The 18,295-nt window shown below is 41.0% G+C and overlaps 1 protein-coding gene across 1 annotated transcript in view; it reads left to right on the top strand.

The window, feature by feature from the left end:
• Positions 1–18,295, top strand: part of morc2 (MORC family CW-type zinc finger 2) — a 63,111-nt gene that overhangs the window by 26,940 nt on the left and 17,876 nt on the right. The window contains exons 6-14 of the mRNA XM_052031930.1: positions 90–198; positions 648–807; positions 5,046–5,157; positions 8,343–8,468; positions 9,194–9,273; positions 11,155–11,237; positions 13,850–13,935; positions 15,609–15,749; positions 16,472–16,626. Of these exons, the coding sequence (XP_051887890.1) occupies positions 90–198; positions 648–807; positions 5,046–5,157; positions 8,343–8,468; positions 9,194–9,273; positions 11,155–11,237; positions 13,850–13,935; positions 15,609–15,749; positions 16,472–16,626 (1,052 nt within the window). The remainder of the gene's footprint in view (positions 1–89; positions 199–647; positions 808–5,045; positions 5,158–8,342; positions 8,469–9,193; positions 9,274–11,154; positions 11,238–13,849; positions 13,936–15,608; positions 15,750–16,471; positions 16,627–18,295) is intronic.

The raw sequence follows: 18,295 nt of genomic DNA, 5'->3' as shown, positions 1-18,295 counted from the left end.
TAATTATACATTTTGAAATTGTTAGGTATGTCAGGGAGTGAAGTTGAATTTCTGTAAAATGTCAATAGTTTTCTTTTCATCCTCTTCAGTGGCTCAATGCGAATAGGCAAAGACTTCATTTTATTCACAAAGAAAGAGGATACAATGACCTGTGTTTTCCTTTCACGAACATTTCATGAAGAGGAAGGGATTGATGAGGTTAGTTTCTCTTTTGAGTTGAAATTATTCTACATATTTTACGGTTGTCTCTGTCCCCCACCTTTCCTGTGTTACCTAATCCAAACAGTAATTTTATGCAGATGAGACAGCAAGTGAATGCTAGGCTGTCAGGTGACTCTGCTGTTTCACTTGTTTTCCATATCTTTACATTTTTTTCTGCCTCTAGTTTGGAGAGCTGAGAACAGTTTTAATATGGCTACTGTCAGCCAAAGTGAGATAGAGTAACACTGGAATTAATCTTGGAGGTTCTGCTCAATTCTATGTCATCTTGACTAACTAAATAGGAAATCCTTCATATCTGCTGAGTAATAGCCCACATTAGAGGGCTATTGCACAGAAGTGGGTGGTGGTGGTGGCCTGAATGCTGTAACTGTGGTTCCTTCATTTTAATTATGTGTGTGTGTTTTTTTCTGGTTGGGGTGAAATAGGTGATTGTTCCACTTCCAACATGGAATTCCAAAACAAGGGAGCCCATGACTGACAATCCTGAGAAATTTGCCATTGAAACAGAACTTATCTACAAATATTCACCATTCAAGTCTGAGTCAGAGGTCATGGAACAGTTTGATAAAATCAAAGAAAATAATGGTAAAGACATTTTTCATTCAGTATTTACAATTACATAGCTATTTTAGCATAATACATCCCAAATACTTTGTATTTGTAGTGACGAGCTTCAAACAGGAAGTGGAGTCATAATTAAGGGTAGTGACTGTTGAGTTATTGGAATAGAATGAGAGGGCAAAGGCACTGATGCTGATGGGCTGGGAAGTGGGGATGATTCATAATTGACAGGAGGTGAAAGGCATCAATTGGGATCTTGGTTTCTGCACGGTGGAGGATTGGAGGCTGACCATGGGTGCGTTAGAATGGTCAAAGCTAGAGCTTACAAATATATGGATGTCTGATTCGGCAAAGGTGGCCTAAACTATAGACTGAGGTAAGCCAAGTTTTGGTTCTGGAAATAGATGCAACCTGATGAGCAGACATGAGTTTGGAAGCTCATTTCAAAGTCCGATAGGGCCACAGAGAGAGTGAGCATGAAAAGGTGTGGAATTAGCTAACTTAAGTGGAGTATGGTATTAAATTAAAAGAAAATAATTTTGCCCCAGGGAAAATAAAAACCTTATGACAGGGAAAGTTTTAGGATGCAGCAACAAATGACTCTTCAACATTTGGCTCTAGACCTAATGAAGTGCCATGGTATCAGGTCAAACATGAGCCCCAGTCTGGATGCAGAGTCTCAACCGAAACATTGACAAATCTCCATGCTGCCTCCCCCTGCCCCCCCCACCAAAAAGACCACTGAGTTCCTCCAGCAGTTTGTTTCTGCTGTTAAATTTCTTCCTGTTTACCACCCACTGTCCTCCCTCAACTGATGAATCAGTACTACTCCATGTTGAACAACATTTAGAAGAAGCATTGATTGTAGCAAGGGCACAGGTTGTACTCTAGGTTAGTGGACTTCAATGTCCATCATCAAGAATGGGTTGATAGCTTCACCAATGAATAAGCTGGCTGTGGACTGAAGAGCATAGTTCCTAGATTAAGTCTGTGGAAGGTAATTATTGAAGAACAAGAGGGATAAATCTCCTTGTCCTTGTCGACTATGGCAGATGCATCTGTCCGTTTAGTTTTAGTAGAAGTGACCACTGCTCAGTTTTGTGGCACAAAATGCTGAGAACATCTTCCATTGTCATGGGATAGACTCAAAACAGATCTGGCAACACCAAACTAGGTATCTATGAGCCTCTGTGAACCATTATCAGCAGCAGAAATGTGCCCTGCCACAATTTGTAACCTCATGGCCCAGTATATCCCTCACTTTGCCAGTGCTGTCAGGCCAGGACAATGCTGCAGGCCCAATCATCTTCAGCTGCTTCATCAGTTGTGTTCCTTCCGGTATAAGGGAAGATCATTTGCTGATGATTGCACTATGTTCAAGTCCATTCAGAACAGAATGGAAATGAATATTGAGTTCCTCAACAAAATGAAGCAGCCCATGCCAGCATACAGCAGGGTGTAGACAGCATTCAGGCTTGGAGTTGTTAAGTGGAAAGTAACAGTCACACCACATGCCAGAAAATGACCATCTCCAGAAAGAGAGTCTGAATACTTACCCTTGTTCACTGGTATGACCATCATCTTGTCCCTCATCATCAACATCCCTAAGGTAACTATTGAACAGAATCTCAACTGATGCATTCACATACATAGTATGGTTCCAAGAAAGGTAGAGGCTAGGTATGCTGCACTGTGTGACCTACCTTCTAATGCCCCAAAGTCTTTCAGCATGTACAAAGCCACAAGTCAGGAGTGTTATAAAATACAGAGACACGAGACTGCAGATGCTGGAATCTGGAGCAGCAAACAATCTGCTGGAGGAACTCAGCAGGTAGAGCAGCATCAGTGAGAAGAACGGAATTGTCGGCATTTCGGGTCAAAACCCTTCATCAGGGTCTGCATGTGTTATAAAATACTCTCTACTTACCTTGACGAGTGCAGCTTCAACAGCACTTAAGAAACTTGACACCATCCAGGACAAAACAGCCAATTTGATTAGTACCCTATAACAGAAAAACATAAGAAATAGTAAAAGGAGTAGTCCACTTGACCCCTTGAGTCTTCACCATTCAACAAGATCATGGCTGGCATACCTCAAACCATTTCCATACCCTACCCCCAAATTCCTTGGTTCCTCTAAAATCTAGAAATCTATTTGTCTCTGCTTTGAGTGTAATTAATGACTGAGACCTTCATCCACCATCCAAAATATTCAATTTGGCTCCCCCATCACCAGTGCATTGTGCTTGCAGTGTGTACCTTCAACAAATTGCACTGCATGAATTTACCTAGACTGCTCTGGTAGCACTTTCCAAATCTGCAGCCTCTACCACATAAACTTCTGGTACATGGGAATACCATTATCTGCATGTTCCCTTCCACGTCGTTACTACCTTGACATGAAATATATTGCAGGCGCAAGAGACTGCTGATGCTGGAATCTGAAGCAAGAAAAAACAAATTGATGGACGAACTCAGCAGGTCAAGCAGCATCTGGGGTAAAGGAATTGTCAATGTTTCAGATTGAGACCCTGCATCAGGGTGCAGGGTCTTGACCCAAAACATGGACGGTTCTTCTCCCCCCACCCCCCATGATACTGCTTGACCTGCTGAATTCCTCCAGCAGTTTGTTTTTTGCATGAAATATCTTGCTGTCTCTTCATTGTCACAATATTCAAGTCCCCTTCTTCCCTAGCAGTACCTTCACAGAAGGTCAGCAGTGGTTCAAGTAGGTAGCTATCCATCAGAATCACGTTGAGGTCAACTGGTGATGGGAAATCAAAATCAGTGATGACCAAATCCCAGAAAATCAATCAATTAAAAAAAATGTAGAAGTTGAGGTGGGACAATGTGGGTATTGAGAGTGGACGTGTGCTGGGAAAAAGACTTGAAAGAAGAAGAATTGGGTGGGCATGTGTGGGGGAAGAGCGAGACAGTAGGGCCCCTCTGTCTTCTACTACTGCTCTGTGTTTCTTCCTGCCTTTTGGTAGGTGGAATAGAAAAAAATACTTTCAAAAGAGTGATAAACAAGTAAATATTGGTGTACAGAGGGATTTTGATGTGTTGTTTCATGAGATGCAAAAGGTAAATGTTCAGGTGCAGCAGGCAGTTGCGCAGGCAAATAATATATTGGCCTTCATTGCCTGGTGTTGAAGTACAAAGGTAAGGATGTTTTTCTGAAATAGTACGAAGCTCTGATGTGCAGTATAATGTTTTTGTCTCCATATTTAAAGAACATACTTTTGTTGGAGTCAGTGCAGTGTTGCTTTACAAGATTGATATTGGATTGAGAGGTTGAATGAAAAGAAATAACACTGACCTAAGTTGAATTGGAGCTAAGGAGAATGAGAGTTGATTTCATGTGACATTCAAGTTTATCTTGTATGCTGAGATTGTTTTCTCTAGCTGGAGAGTCTAGAACTCAGGCAGAGTCTAAGGATGCAGGATAAGCCATTTAAGCCTGAGGAGAGTAGGAATTACATGGAGGGTTTTAAATGGGTGTGGCTGCTCAGTCATTGAATATATTAAAGGCTGAGATCAATAAACTTCTGGACTCCAAGGGAAGAGTGATATGGGGATTGGGTGGGAGAGTAACACATCAGGTAATACTGTTGTCTCACAGCTCCAGCAACCTGGGTTTGATCTCGACTCTGGGCGCTGCTGTGTGGAGTTGGCACATTCTTCCTATGACTGTGGGTTTCCCCCAGGTGCTCAGGTTTCCTTCCACATGCCAAAGAGCTGCAGGTTGATAGCTTAATTGCTGTTTTAAATTGCCCCTACTGTGGTTGGCTGGCAAGTGAATCAAGAGTTGATGGGCACAAGAGAAATAGGCTACAGAGAAATAAATGAAGCATAGGTTGATGAGAATACTGTGAGAGCTGGCATAGACTTGATGGATTGAATGATCTCCTCCTTTGACATGAACATGTATGAAATAGGCTTGAGGCATAGGATTGGCCGTGATCTTATTGAGTACCAGATCAGGCTTGAATGGTCATTTGCCTCGCTCCCAGTTCTTAAGTTATGAGGTGCATGTGAGAAAGTAGCATTAGAATAGTTGACTTGGAAAGTGAAACAAATGTTGATGCAGACAAGCATTTGTGAGTGAGCTGTTTCACAGTAGAATTGTTGAAGTTATAATAGTTCTTGAATGAAAGTATGTGTCCAGTATTTGTGATGAAAGTGTTACAGTGAAAAATTATTGAGAAATATATATTTATTCAATTCTCTACTGCATTCTGTACTATTTTAATACTTTGCAGGGACTTTGGTGATAGTTTATAACCTTAAACTGATGGATAATGGTGAACCAGAATTGGATGCTACTTCTGATCCTACTGATATTCTGATGGCAGGACCACAACTTGAGGGAGTGTAAGTAATTAGTGAGGGGCTATGTGCATATTTTATTTGGGGAAGTTCAAAGTGAATAAAGTATATATTATCTTGGAAACAACTTGACTTTTATAAGTAAAGAAACCTGTTATAAAATCTTGCAGATTCTTGAAGAAATGGCTTGAAAGAACTCAAACAGGGCATCAGGAGGGCAAAAGGGGTCATGAAATGTCCTTCGCAAATTGGATTAAGGAAAATCCCAAGGCATTTTATACATATATTAAAAACAAGCAGCTTGGGAAAGGGTAGGACCATTCGAGGACAAAGGAGGGAATTTATGCCTGGAGCCAGAGGAGGTGGATGAGTTACTAAATGTACACTTCGAACTGGTATTCACAAAGAAGTACGTGGAGGGTAGTGAGATCAGAGAAGGAGTATGTTGAAATTCTAGGGCATGTTGATATCAAGGAGGAGGTGGTGTTGGGTCTCTTGAAGAACATTAAGGTGGATAAGTCCCCAGGGCCTGATGGGATCTATCCCAAGTCATTGAAGGGGGTATGACAGGAGAATGCTAGGACCAGAGATCTTTGTACATCCTCATTAGCCACAGGCGAGGTCCCAGAGGGTTGGAGAATAGACAGCGTTCTTCCTTTTGTTTAAGAAGGGCGATAGGAATAATCCAGCAAACTATAAGCCAGTGAACCTTGCGTCAGTGGTAGGGAAATTATGGGGGAAGATTCTTAGGGATAGGATTTACTCATTTGAAAAAGCATGGGCTTATTAGGAATAGTCAGCATGGCTTTGTGCAGGGGACGTCATGTCTTACGAACCTCATTGTGTTTTTTGAGGAGGTGATGAAGGTGATTGATGAGGGTAGGGTAGTGAATGTTGCCTACATGGATTTTAGTAAAGCATTCAGCAAGATCCCTCGTGGTAGGCTGATCCAGAAGATTAAGGTACATTGGATCCACAGATACTTGGTAGATTGGATTCAAAATTGGCTTGGTCACAGAAGACAGAGGGTGGTGGTGGAGGGGCATTATCCTCACTGGAGGTCCATGACCAGTGGTTTTCTGCAGGGATCAGAGCTGGGACTACAGTTCTCTACTTTTTGTGATATTTATAGATGACTTAGATGAGGGGGTGGAAGGCTGGGTTAGTAAGTTTGCGGACGACACTAAGATCAGTGGTGTTGTGGATAGTGTGGAGGGCTGTCGGAGCTTACAGAGGGATATTGATAGGATGCAGAGCTGGGCTGACAAGTGGCAGATGGAGTTCAATCCGGAGAAGTGTGAGGTGGTACACTTTGGAAGGACAAACTCCAGGGCAGAGTACAGGGTAAATGGCAAGGTACTTGGCAGTGTAGAGGAGCAGAGGGATCTGGGGGTTCATATTCACAGTTCACTGAAAGTTGCCTCACAGGTGGATAGAGCAGTTAAGAAGGCCTATGGGATGTTAGCTTTCATAAATCGTAGGATTGAGTTTAAGAGCCGCGAAGTGATGATGCAGCTTTACAAAACTCTAGTTAGACCACACTTAGAGTACTGTGTTCAGTTCTGGTTGCCGCATTATAGGAAGGATGTGGAGGCATTGGAGAGGGTGCAGAGGAGATTTACCAGAATGCTGCCTGGATTAGAGCGTATGGAATATGAGGAGAGGCTTAAGGTGCTAGGGCTTTATTCACTGGAAAGGAGGAGGATGAGAGGAGACATGATAGAGGTATATAAAATATTGAGAGGAATAGAGTAGACAGCCAGCGCCTCTTTCCCAGGGCACCAATGCTCAAGACGAGAGGGCATGGCTTTAAGGTTATGGGTGGGAGGTTCAGGGGAGATGTCAGAGGGAGGTTTTTCACCCAGAGAGTGGTTGGTGCATGGAATGCACTGCCTGGGGTGGTGGTGGAGGCAGATACATTGGACAGGTTCAAGAGTTTGTTGGATAGGCACATGGAGGAATGTGAGATAGAGGGATATGCGGGAGGAAAGGTTTAGATAGTGTGAGGGTGGTTTGATGGACAGCACAACATGGTGGGCCGAAGGGCCTGTTTTGTGCTGTATGGTTCTATGGTTGTATGGTTGTCTGTGATGTACAGATAACTTGGATGAATAGTCAACTGATTAGTAAGTTTTCAGATGACAGGAAAATTGGCAGAGTTGTGGATTGTGAGGAAGGTTGCCAAAGGATACAGCAGGATATAGATCATTTGGAAATATGGGCTCAGAAACGGCAGATGGAGTTTAATCTGGACAAGTGTGATTTTGGGGTGCAAGTCCATAACTCCTTGAAAGTGGCAACATAAGTGGATAGGGTGGTGAAAAAGGTGTATGGATGCATGCCTTCATCAGTGTTGAGTATAACAGGAAGCATGTGGAGGCTTTGGAGAGGGTTCACCAGAACGTTGACTGGATTTGAGAGAATTAGCTACAAGGAGAGGTTGGACAAAATGGATTGTTTTCTCTGGAGTGTCAGAGGCTGAGGGGTGAGCTGATAGAAGTGTATAAAATTGTGAGAGGCATAGATAGAGTGGATAGCCTTTTACCCCAGGTAGAAATGTCAAATGCTATAGGGCGTAGCTTTAAGGTACAAGTGGGAAAGTTTGAAGGAGATGTGTAAGGCAAGTATTTTTACATGCCTGGAATGCCCTGCCAATGGAGGTGGTGGAAGTAGAAATGATAGCAGTGTTTAAGAGGTATTTAGATAGGCACACAAACAGGCAGGGAATGGAAAGACATGGACAATGTGCAGGCAGGTGGGATTAGTTAAATTTGGCATCATGGTTGGCATCAACTTTATGGGTCAAAGGGCCTGTTTCTGTTCTGTACTGTTCTATGTAAAGAAAACACATGAGCAATTTCCTTTTTCTTCCACTACCAATCCATTTCCCTCTTTGACTTGAAAAATAAAGAGATGCTGATCTTCTCAACAAAGTAATATGGTTACACAGGATTTGATATCTGCCCCCTTTTTGTCTTCACAATACTCTCCCTCCCAAACAGCCCCTTTCAGCTAAGGAACTTAAGGCAATTATTGCAGTTGTGATCCTTGCAGTCTATCAACTTAACTTGATGGTCGTAAGAATTAGTACGTAGGTAGTTCCTCTCCTTGGAAACTGGGTCAGCTAGCTGAGGTCGAGTTCAAGTGTGGAAATATCAGATCACTAAAGGTCATTGTATAATTTTAGAAACTTCGAATTTAGCTATATAATGGATCTATCTATTTTACAGAAAACCAGAACGTCGCTCTTTCAGGGCATACACAGCTGTCCTTTACATCGACCCTAGAATGAGAATTTTTATCCAGGGTCATAAGGTCCGGACAAAACGGCTGTCTTGCTGCTTGTTTAAACCAAGGTACCTTTATTGTCTGAAAAATATACCTGGATTTATGTAGTGGTGTTCACAAGTTCATGATGTCCCCAAGTTCTCTGCAGCAAATTAAGTACAGTATAGTCAGTGTTGTAAAAAAAAATCTGGCTGACAATTTATACACAACAAGGTCCCACTAGCAGGAGCATGGTAATGAATGGGCTAGGGCAATTGGAGGTGGTGGGGGGCGTTCTTCTGCTCTTGTCTATCCACTTCAGAATGAGCAAAAGGGTAAATCGGGTTTGGTTTAACATCTCTTCTGAAAAATGGATCTCTGAAACTTTAGTACTATCTTGGCTGCAGCAGGCTGTGATACTAGATTTTCATGTTCAAGTTTTTAGAGTGAAAATTAAACCTGCAACTTTGACTCGGATGACTATAATGCAACGGCAATTGGGTGGAGTTGAGGAATGAGCAAGACGTGATTGAAATGAATGGTAGCCTACTCCTGTTTCCAAGTTCTTATGAGCATAGGTAGTATTTCCTTAACAGTTGCTGTGTATTTATGGTGGAGGTTAAGCAGACAGGTTTTAAATACAGTCTTGTTTGAATGGCAAATAGTGATGTTTTGAAATCAAGGTAACATTAGTTAAAATGAAACCAAATTCGCATATGAAAATTACAAATTAGATTTGACTTGATCTTTATGTAGACATTTTCAAAGTAATATGTTTTGTCCATGCTCAAACTAGTTTCTTTCTCTTTCACAGAATGTATAAGTATACGTCAAATCGATTTAAAACCCGCGCTGAACAAGAGGTGAAGAAAGCCGAGCACCTGATGAAAATAGGTATGCTTAATGGGGAGAAGAATGTCTGTAAAATATGGTTCTGCAAGTACAAATATATCATGCTGTTTGCTTGAAGGTCTGTGGGATGGCTCCCTTAATTTAGTCAACAGATCCCAGAAGTTTGTGAGGGTGATTTCTGCATGGTTGGCTGGGCTGTGAGTGACTTTGCAGTATCAGAATTCAGTGCATAGGTCAATGCTGGATGGTTAGGGGGTTTAGTCTTTTTCTGTTTTGATATGGTATTCAGTGATGTAATTTCCATTGGGGTGAGGCATTGCAGTTGTAGTGGAGAAGGGCAGATCTGTATGGATTTGATAATGAAATTAAAGAATGAAACAGATTTAATTTTCAATATTAACTGCATTTTTTACATTCTATCCCTTCCCTTCCAGCCACCACCCCCCCACCCCTCCGTCCTTTAATTATGGCTAGCTAGCACTTCTTATGTATTACCAGCTCTGTGCGTAAATAATGCTGTCCAGCATCATGTTTAGTGTTCACATTTAAACTTGGACAGTACATGGCCTCCCATCCTCAAAGATTGCATGTGTGTAAATCCAGAAGCTATCTATGGAAGGCTAGGACACAATTTGCCCTCAACTACTGGGAATAATTGAAGGCAGCATGAAAGGGGGATTAGCTTTTTGAAGATTTATTTCATAATGGTCATGGGAAAATTATACAACAACCCCTCGCCTCCCCCCCCCAGTTTCTTGTATGAAGCGAGAACAAATCAGTAAGACAAAGAGATATATTTAAGGAGGGTATTTTAAGCTTCCATTCTGGTTCTGTGGGTCCCTGGGTGACTGGTAAGGCCAATGTGGAAACCGCAGGCTCTTCCACAGATGGAGCAGGAGGTGTCTGACAGATCAGGTAGGTGAGTGGTTTTAGGTGTTGATGCCCTCTTTCTCGCATTTACAGTGGGCTGCTATGTGTTCCTACTGCATGGACTTGAGGTTCTCAGTTCCATCCCTTCTCCATTTTGAGTGGTCATGGACCAGAGATTCACAGGAGTCAGTGGGGATGTTGCATTTTTTCAAGGGGGCTTTGGGAACATCCTTGAATCTTTTCGCCCAATAATCTCTTCTTGTGACGGAGTTTTGAAAAGTGTCGGTCTCAGGAGTCTGTTGTTGGGCATGCGAATGGAGTGGCCTGCCGAACAAAGTTGACTGAATGTAATTAAGGGACCTCAGTGCTGGGATTATTGGTCTGGGAGAAGACATTAACATTAGTTCCCTAATCATTCCAGTAGATTTGGAGGGTTTCGCACAGACACCATAGGTGGTATTTTTCCAGTGTCTTGAAGTAAGTATATAAAGGAGAAAAGTGATCAGTTGATTAAGGAAAGGGTCTTTGAAGATCAAGACTTAAGCTTGAAAGTATAAAATACCGTGGTATTTACACATAGGCAGACACATATAGTCCTCATCGCTTTTAGTCAGAAGCCAAAGGAGTTTGCCATGGTAGGAAGGGGCTCGGCTATAGACTAATTTGTAAATTGGGACAAAGGACAGTTAAAATCTGCAGCTTTGGTCTGTTGATTCAGTACCATATGTTGCTATCAAGGAAACACTGAAGTACTTAAAATGTAAAGGTGCATTTTTTTAAGAGCTCCACAACATCACAAGTTAAAACCTGTGGGTTCATATTTGTATTTTTTTTCTCAGCTGGTTTCAAGACGAGACTGCTTGGACTGGTTTGTATAAAGTTAGCAATTTTCAGTGGGAAAGAAAAGTAGGAAAATTCCATGTTTGGAAGGCAATCTCCTACATTTTGTTTTTAGAAATTAGTATTTCGTTTTTAAAATTCTTATTGCTGGTGTTGTCAGGCTAAGTGAACTTATAGGTGGAATTATGCCTTGTATCCTTTTATTGTTTCCAGCTGAGGAGAAGTCACGGGAAGCAGAGAGCAAAGCACGGGCCTTGGTATTGAAGTTGGGTGGTGACTTGAGCAGGGAATCAAGGGTAAGTTGATTTGGCTTGCGTATTAAGCCAAATTGGAACATGTTCATCATGTTATTTGCCATGTGCAGTCATTTGCCTGAATATACAATTTTTACATTTGGATTTGTATGTATATGCCATAGATGCAAATATTTGGTTATTCTCAAGTATCCACAGGGCAATGTAACTTGCCGGCTGCAAACCTTTAAGCCTCGCATTCTTTTTTTACAGCGTGGTAACAGGCCCTTCCGGCCCAATGAGTCCGCGCCGCCCATTTTCAACCCAAATTAACCTACCCGTACATCTTTGCAATGTGGGAGGAAACTGGAGCACCTGGAGGAAACCCACTTAGACACGGGGAGAACGTACAAACTCCTTACAGACAGCGACGGGAATCGAACCCTGATCGCTGGCGCTGTAATAGCGTCGCGCTAACCGCTACGCTACTGTGCCTTGTTTTCTTGATTTAGTTGTCAGCATTGTAGCTTTGAAGGAAACTGCAATTCTCTTTTGTCTAACATTGTATCACCAAGAGCTTGTGCAAAATAATACTTGTTTCCACATGGGGAATATTGCTGACTGAGACATACTATAGACGGTTCATAAAATTTTGGCATTGACCTCCAGGATGTTCAGTCTTGAATAAGATGAGTTCTGTGATCTTGTCAATCACTATTAATCAAAAAACATATTTAAAAAAAAACTGCAGGTGCGGAAATCACAAATTAAAACACAATCCTGAAGGTCCTCAGCATGTCAGGCAGCGTCCATGAAAAGAAAGATAGTTAATGTTTCAAGTCATTGATATTTCTTCATTTCTGGAAAAAAGGGCCATTAACCTATTCTTTTGTTTTGGTTCTTCCTCCATTGATACAGCATGGCCTGTTGAGCATTTTCAGCATTTTTAAAAAAATTATCATTAATTTTTTATGTACCAGAATGACTCCCTGGTCAAGGAACTTGCAAGAGACCAACAGTGGAAATGAAAGCAAAAAATTGCCAGAAAAACTCATACGCCCAGGCAGCATTTGTGTAGAGAGTAACCGAGTTAATGTTTCTGGTCAGTGGCCCTTCATCAGAATCAAGAAAGCTTAGAAATCAAATTTGTTTTAAGTTGCAGCAAAGGGAGAGGTGTAGAGTGAACAATGGGGATATCTGTGGGGTGTGAGATCAGAATGATTGAATGGCAGAAGTGACAGTGATGCCAGCTGAGAAAGGATGGCAATGGCCTGTTAATCACTGCTAACCTGTCTGGAAATGTACATAGGAGACAAAGGAAATCCTAAAACTGTAAAATATGCCCTGGAGAAGCAAAACTAGTACAGATTCTGGGAATCTGAAATAAGATTTCTTTATTAGTTACATGTACATCGAAACACAGTGAAATACATCTTTTGTGTCGAGTGTTCTGGAGCAGCCCGCAAGTGTCTAGAAATAGTCAACAAATAGAGTATCTATGGAAAAAACAAAGTAGAAGATCAAGTCAATGACCTTTCAACAGAACTGGCCAGTTCTAATGCAAACCTGAAATGCCGGTTATCTAAAGTTGTTGAATTAATGCTAAATCATGGAGGTTGTGATGTGCCATATCATAAGATGAGAAGCTGTTCCTCAAGCATATATTGGGCTTTATTGGAAAAGTGTAAGAGGCCAAAGATGGGAGGAATGGGGTGGAGAGTTAAAGTGACAGGCAACAGGAAGCTCAGGATCACTCTTGCAGGCTGATTGGAGATGTTTAGCAATTGACTCTTCTAATATAGAGAAAATCCCAGTGTGGGCACCAAATGTTGTACACAAAATTGGAAAAGGTGAAAGTGAATTGCTGCTTCACCAAGCAGTATTTGTGTGCCTGGATTGTGGGGAGGATAGAGGTAAAAATGTGGCTATTGATGGAGATGGAAAAGTGAACCAGAGTTGCAGGTGGAGTGATCGTTCCAGAATGCTGAAAGGGAAGGGCAAGACTTGTTTGGTGGTGGCATCATTGACAGTGGGGGAAAGTTATAGAGGATGATATTTTGAATGTGGAAACTGATGAGGTAGAATGTGAGTGCCAGGAAAACCCTTAATCTTGCTCAGGGTGGGAGATGAATGCTGAGGGTAGAAATGTGGAAAGGGAGCTCACGACAGTGAAAGCTCTGTCAACTGTGGTGAAGGGGAAACCATGGGTTGAGGAAAATGATGACTTCTCAGAAACACAAGTGTGGAAAATCAGAACAATTACGACTGAGCCAGAGATGGGGATAGAGAAATCAAGAAAGGTAAGAGTCATAAATAGACCATGTAAAAGTGAGTGCAGGGGGAGAAGTTGGCAGCAAAGATTTAAAGTTTTAGAATACACCTTAGACTTAGAAGTTGGAAAAGGCTGAAATTGCTACACAACGATAAAACTTCATTTGAAATTGACCAGTGATTAATATTCAATCCAAAACAATCTTACTAAGGATAATTTGAAAGGTTTGATAGTACAGTGTGAAATGGTTGTTTTCCAGTGAGAAGTTTGCAAATGGAATATTTGGTCCCTTCAGTATTTTCTTTTGCAAGGAAAAGTACAGAAGTTACAGGAACTTGTTTCTACTTTCCTCCTTAAACCAAAAGTTGTAATTTACAATTCCCAGATTGCTTCTGTTTCATAGGTTCATCTGCGACAGGTGCAGGATGCTGCATTCAGTCTAAGCAGAGAAGCTGACGTGAAGAAGCGAATACATGAAGCCAAACTCCGGTAAGTGTCAGGGCTGATTTTAAATGTGGATATAGTCTCTGTCATGACTTCCAAACCTGAAAGGGAATTTCACAATGCAATATACCTGTGTAAAGAGCTTGCCTTACTCTGTTTCAAATCTTAGATTTTATCCTACAGTAATGCTCTTTTGTTCTAGATCACTAATATTTTAGAAATGGCTTGCTTCTATCTACTCTGTCCCATAATTCAAAACACTTCTGTTATTTTGCGCATATTCTGTATTTTATCACTGGAAAGGATCCAGTTTAAAGTATGCCTTTGTACTCAATTTACCACACTGCCTTACATGAGGAAATACAAGTAGTATTTCCTCACGTAAGGCAGTGTGGTAAATTAGCAATGTATCTTAAGGCAAAAACAAAGGACAACCCCAATTGCAGGAATCAACTTGGCGAACCTTTCTTGCAACTCTTCTAATTCAAGTATGTTCCCCCTTTGGTAGGGAGACTAGACCTATGTACAATATTCCAGATGTTCTTTCACCAGTACCCTTTATAATTGTTGCAAGACCTCTCTTACTCTTGTACCAAAATACTTTTCACCTTAACTTTCAGTGATTATTGATACCCTTCAATCCCTTGCATTTAAAAAGTACTCTGCCTTTAAATTTTTTCTGAGAGTGGATGGTGGATTTTTTTTACATTTTACATATTTCATTATGTTCCAACAGGCATGTCCTTGTCTATTGTCTTGACCTCTTCATATCCCCACTCTACACTTTCCTGACAGACCACACTGTCACCTACCCTTGTATTAACCTGGGTATGTTACACTTGGTCTCTTCATCTCATCCAGATCATTGATACATATTGTGAACAATTGGACATCCTTGTGTCACTCCATTAGTCACACGCTCCTGACTAAAAAATGACCTGTTATTCCTACATGATTTTTCTGTATGATAACGGATCTCCATTGAACCAATACATCTCCTTCAGTACTATTCACTCTAATTTTATTAAATAATCTCTTGCATGGCATCTTATCCAAGACCTTCTGATAGTCCAAATATACCAGAACAATTGAGTAGCTGGTTCCCATTCTGGTAGTTACAAACTGAAATCATTAATCTGTCAAATGACATTTCACTTTCACAGGCTTAAGTTTTTGTGGTTTATATATGTCAATTATACACTAATTCCTCCTGTCATTGTGCCTGAGGAAGATCTCTAGTAAACAATTTGTTTTTAAATGGAATTTAATATATGCAGTGTGAAAGTGAGTGCAATAAAAATGCTTAAGGGATTCATATTCTGTATGGTGGCCAAATTTTGAGAATATTTTGTCGCTGATGAGAGGAAAATAGAGCATGTCAGTGACTAGTACACTGAAATTTAGATCCATATGCTGTTGCTGTTGCACCAGGTATCTCTATGTTTGAAGTTCCACTCGCCATCTTGGTGGTGGTCTGTGATTAAAAGCAAAGTAATGTCTTCCTCCATGATCCCTTCTTATTCCTTCCTGTTTAATAGTTTTTGAGAAACCAAGGTGGAACAGAGCAGAGAATGGAAGATGAAGTGGTAAATTAAAGCAGTAGAAATGTGATGCCTATTTGATGTTCTTAAAAAGCCAACTAACTGTAAAGAAAATTCCTCCTGTCGTTTGCCTGAGGAAGATCTCTAGTAAACAATCTTAACTTCTAACTTTTGTAGAGCTTTGAAGGAGCCAAAGGAGATGTGTTTTATTTTTGGTGTGAATATTGAGCACCGCGACCAGGATGGAATGTTTATTTATAACTGCAGCCGTCTCATAAAGATGTATGAGAAAGTGGGGCCACAGCTGGAAGGAGGAGTGTGAGTATCCTGAGAATTGCCTGCATACAGCTTAAATGTCGTCGTAAGCTATTATCACTTCCTAAATAAACTGTTAAATTCTCTGTCGGTGTCAGTCTAATAAATTGCTAAAGTGTGGATTAAATTTTCTGTTTGAAAATTCCCCACGTTCACTCTGTGTGCAGCCACACTCCACTTTCTTGTATCCTGTGATACAGTACATTCATGTGACAAGCTGTCATGTTATCAAATAGCCTAAAGCGTACGGAAAAACCTTTGGTTTTTGTTGACTGCACTAAAAATGTTATAAATATATTTTGAGAAGGGTCTTAAAAATGGGGATAGTGCTACAGAGTAGAGGAATTGGAGGAGCTTTCAGAGAATGGAGGCTGAAGAGACTGCCACTGAGAGTGGAGCAGGTGAAGATGTAATACATGGGTAAAGGAGGAGGTCTGGGACTTATGAGAGGGAATTTAGTTCTGCAGAGACAGTGATGGGTGAGGTCGTCTAAGGTGCAAATCAGCACTGAGATTTCATATTCGATTTGGGGAGTCCAGGTGGGCAGGTCAAGCTTGTGTGGAACAAGGTACAGGTGGTGATTTGTGGAATTCATGGTGGATGGAGGTTAGAAGTAGGTTATAAGGAGAGTTGAGATTAGAAGTGACCAAAGTATGGATAAAAGTATGTCACAGAAAAGGGGAAGTGATATCTACAAAAAATTTAATTGTTTCATTTATCATCAGTGCCTGTGGTGGAGTAGTGGGTGTGGTAGACGTCCCATACCTGGTTCTGGAGCCCACCCACAACAAACAAGACTTTGCAGATGCCAAGGAGTATCGACATCTACTGAGAGCCATGGGAGACCACCTGGTGCAGTACTGGAAAGATATTGGCATAGGTAAGGAAGGGATTTGCAGTTATGCCGAACTTGGTTAACCGGAGCCGGTCTGCTTATTTGAACTTTCATGTGCATGCTTCTACTTGAGTATTTTTGTTTGAAATGGATATACTGATAATGGTGAGAGAGCTTGATTGATGCAGAATTTTAGTTGATACGGTTGACAATGCAACCAGGCTTACCTACAGCTTCAACACTTAGCCAACTTCTTTCATTGTTATGAAATTGGTATTTGTTAAATGAAAGAAAATGAAACTTGATCCTTTTCCTCATTCTAGCCTGAATGTTGTTGTTTTACATATATTAACCATACAGGGATCACAGAATTGTAGCTGCACAGGAGAAATTTTTTGACCCGTTGAGTCCATGTAAAAGGAATTCAGTTAGTCCCTTTCCCAGCTTTCTTGATAACCCGATTTCTTCATTTCAAGTACTTAATTAATTCTTTCTGAAGTCACTATTAGCTCTGCTTCCACCAAGTAAATTCTTGTGAAAGGTTCCTTTTCCCTTTGTGGTGCCTGTGCGACTTCTGCCAGTCACTGTTAATCTGCATCTTCTGGTTCCTGACCTATTCACCAAAGGAAACAATTTCTCTTTGTTAATTTTGTCTAAACTCTTCCTCATCTTGAGTACTTCTATCAGGTCAACTTGCAACCTCCTCTGTTTCAGTGAGGGCAATCCAGATGCTCCATTCTATCCGAGTATCTGAGATCCTTTATCTGTGGGACCATTTTAATAAATATTTTCTGCATCTGCTAAGCCCACATGTTGTTAAAATGCATTGCCCAGAATTGGGCATAATAGTGCATTTGTGACCAAGCCGATGCTGTGTTATGTTAATGTGTTTTTTGGTGTAAATCAGCATATCCTCCCACCAGGGAAAATAACAGTACAGTTTAAGACATATAAGTGCTTCCTTTCTCCATAGATTTACTTCTTCCCTTTTGATTATTGACTGAAGTGAGATGCAAACATGAAAGGCTCAGTTTGGGTTGGGAGCTGGAACTGCATTGTGATTTGTTGGGTTACCATTAAGTAGGATCCAGGTGCTTCTGAAACTGATTTTCACCAGGGATTTTCTTTTGTGTGTTTGTTGTTTTTTCCCTGTAGAGTTGGGAAGATCCCTTGAGGGTATCAGGGCAGCTTGTTCATTATCTATAGGTCAATCAAACCAGTTCTTCCATATTGTTCAAACTATCCCTTTCATGCAAGCTTTTTGGGATCTCAATGAACCGTTTATTTTGTGTGTTACAGAGGCCAAAACAGAATAGTAATAAACATAACATTTTAGCTTCGGAGCACAGGTCTAACTGTACTAGTCCCACTAGATTTAGGGCACAAGGAGTCAGATAATCCTTTTATTTTGTCCCAGTTTAGTCCATGCTCCCTGTTTGGTGCCACCTGCTAATTTAGACTAACCCAAATGAAACACTAACCTCTGTCTTTGATATTGCCTGTTTCCATCATTTTATTTTTTATATTCCTTTTGCTTTGTTGTGATTTTCATTAGGGTGTCCAGGTGATCTGTTTATTGCTTCAATCTCTGCTGTTCTAGACCTAGTTCTAGCTGGGTCTTAGAAGCTGATTTAGTACTTCCATCAACACTTGGAAGCTGTTTTTGTCCGAATCACAGTTATCCAGCAGACTTTGTTTTCATATTGCAAGATTA

The sequence above is a fragment of the Pristis pectinata genome, chromosome 17 (genome assembly GCF_009764475.1).
Source record: "Pristis pectinata isolate sPriPec2 chromosome 17, sPriPec2.1.pri, whole genome shotgun sequence".
Taxonomy (NCBI): domain Eukaryota; kingdom Metazoa; phylum Chordata; class Chondrichthyes; order Rhinopristiformes; family Pristidae; genus Pristis; species Pristis pectinata.
The sequence above is the reverse complement of the archived record's forward strand: the minus strand, read 5'-3'. Positions and strand labels throughout refer to the sequence as shown.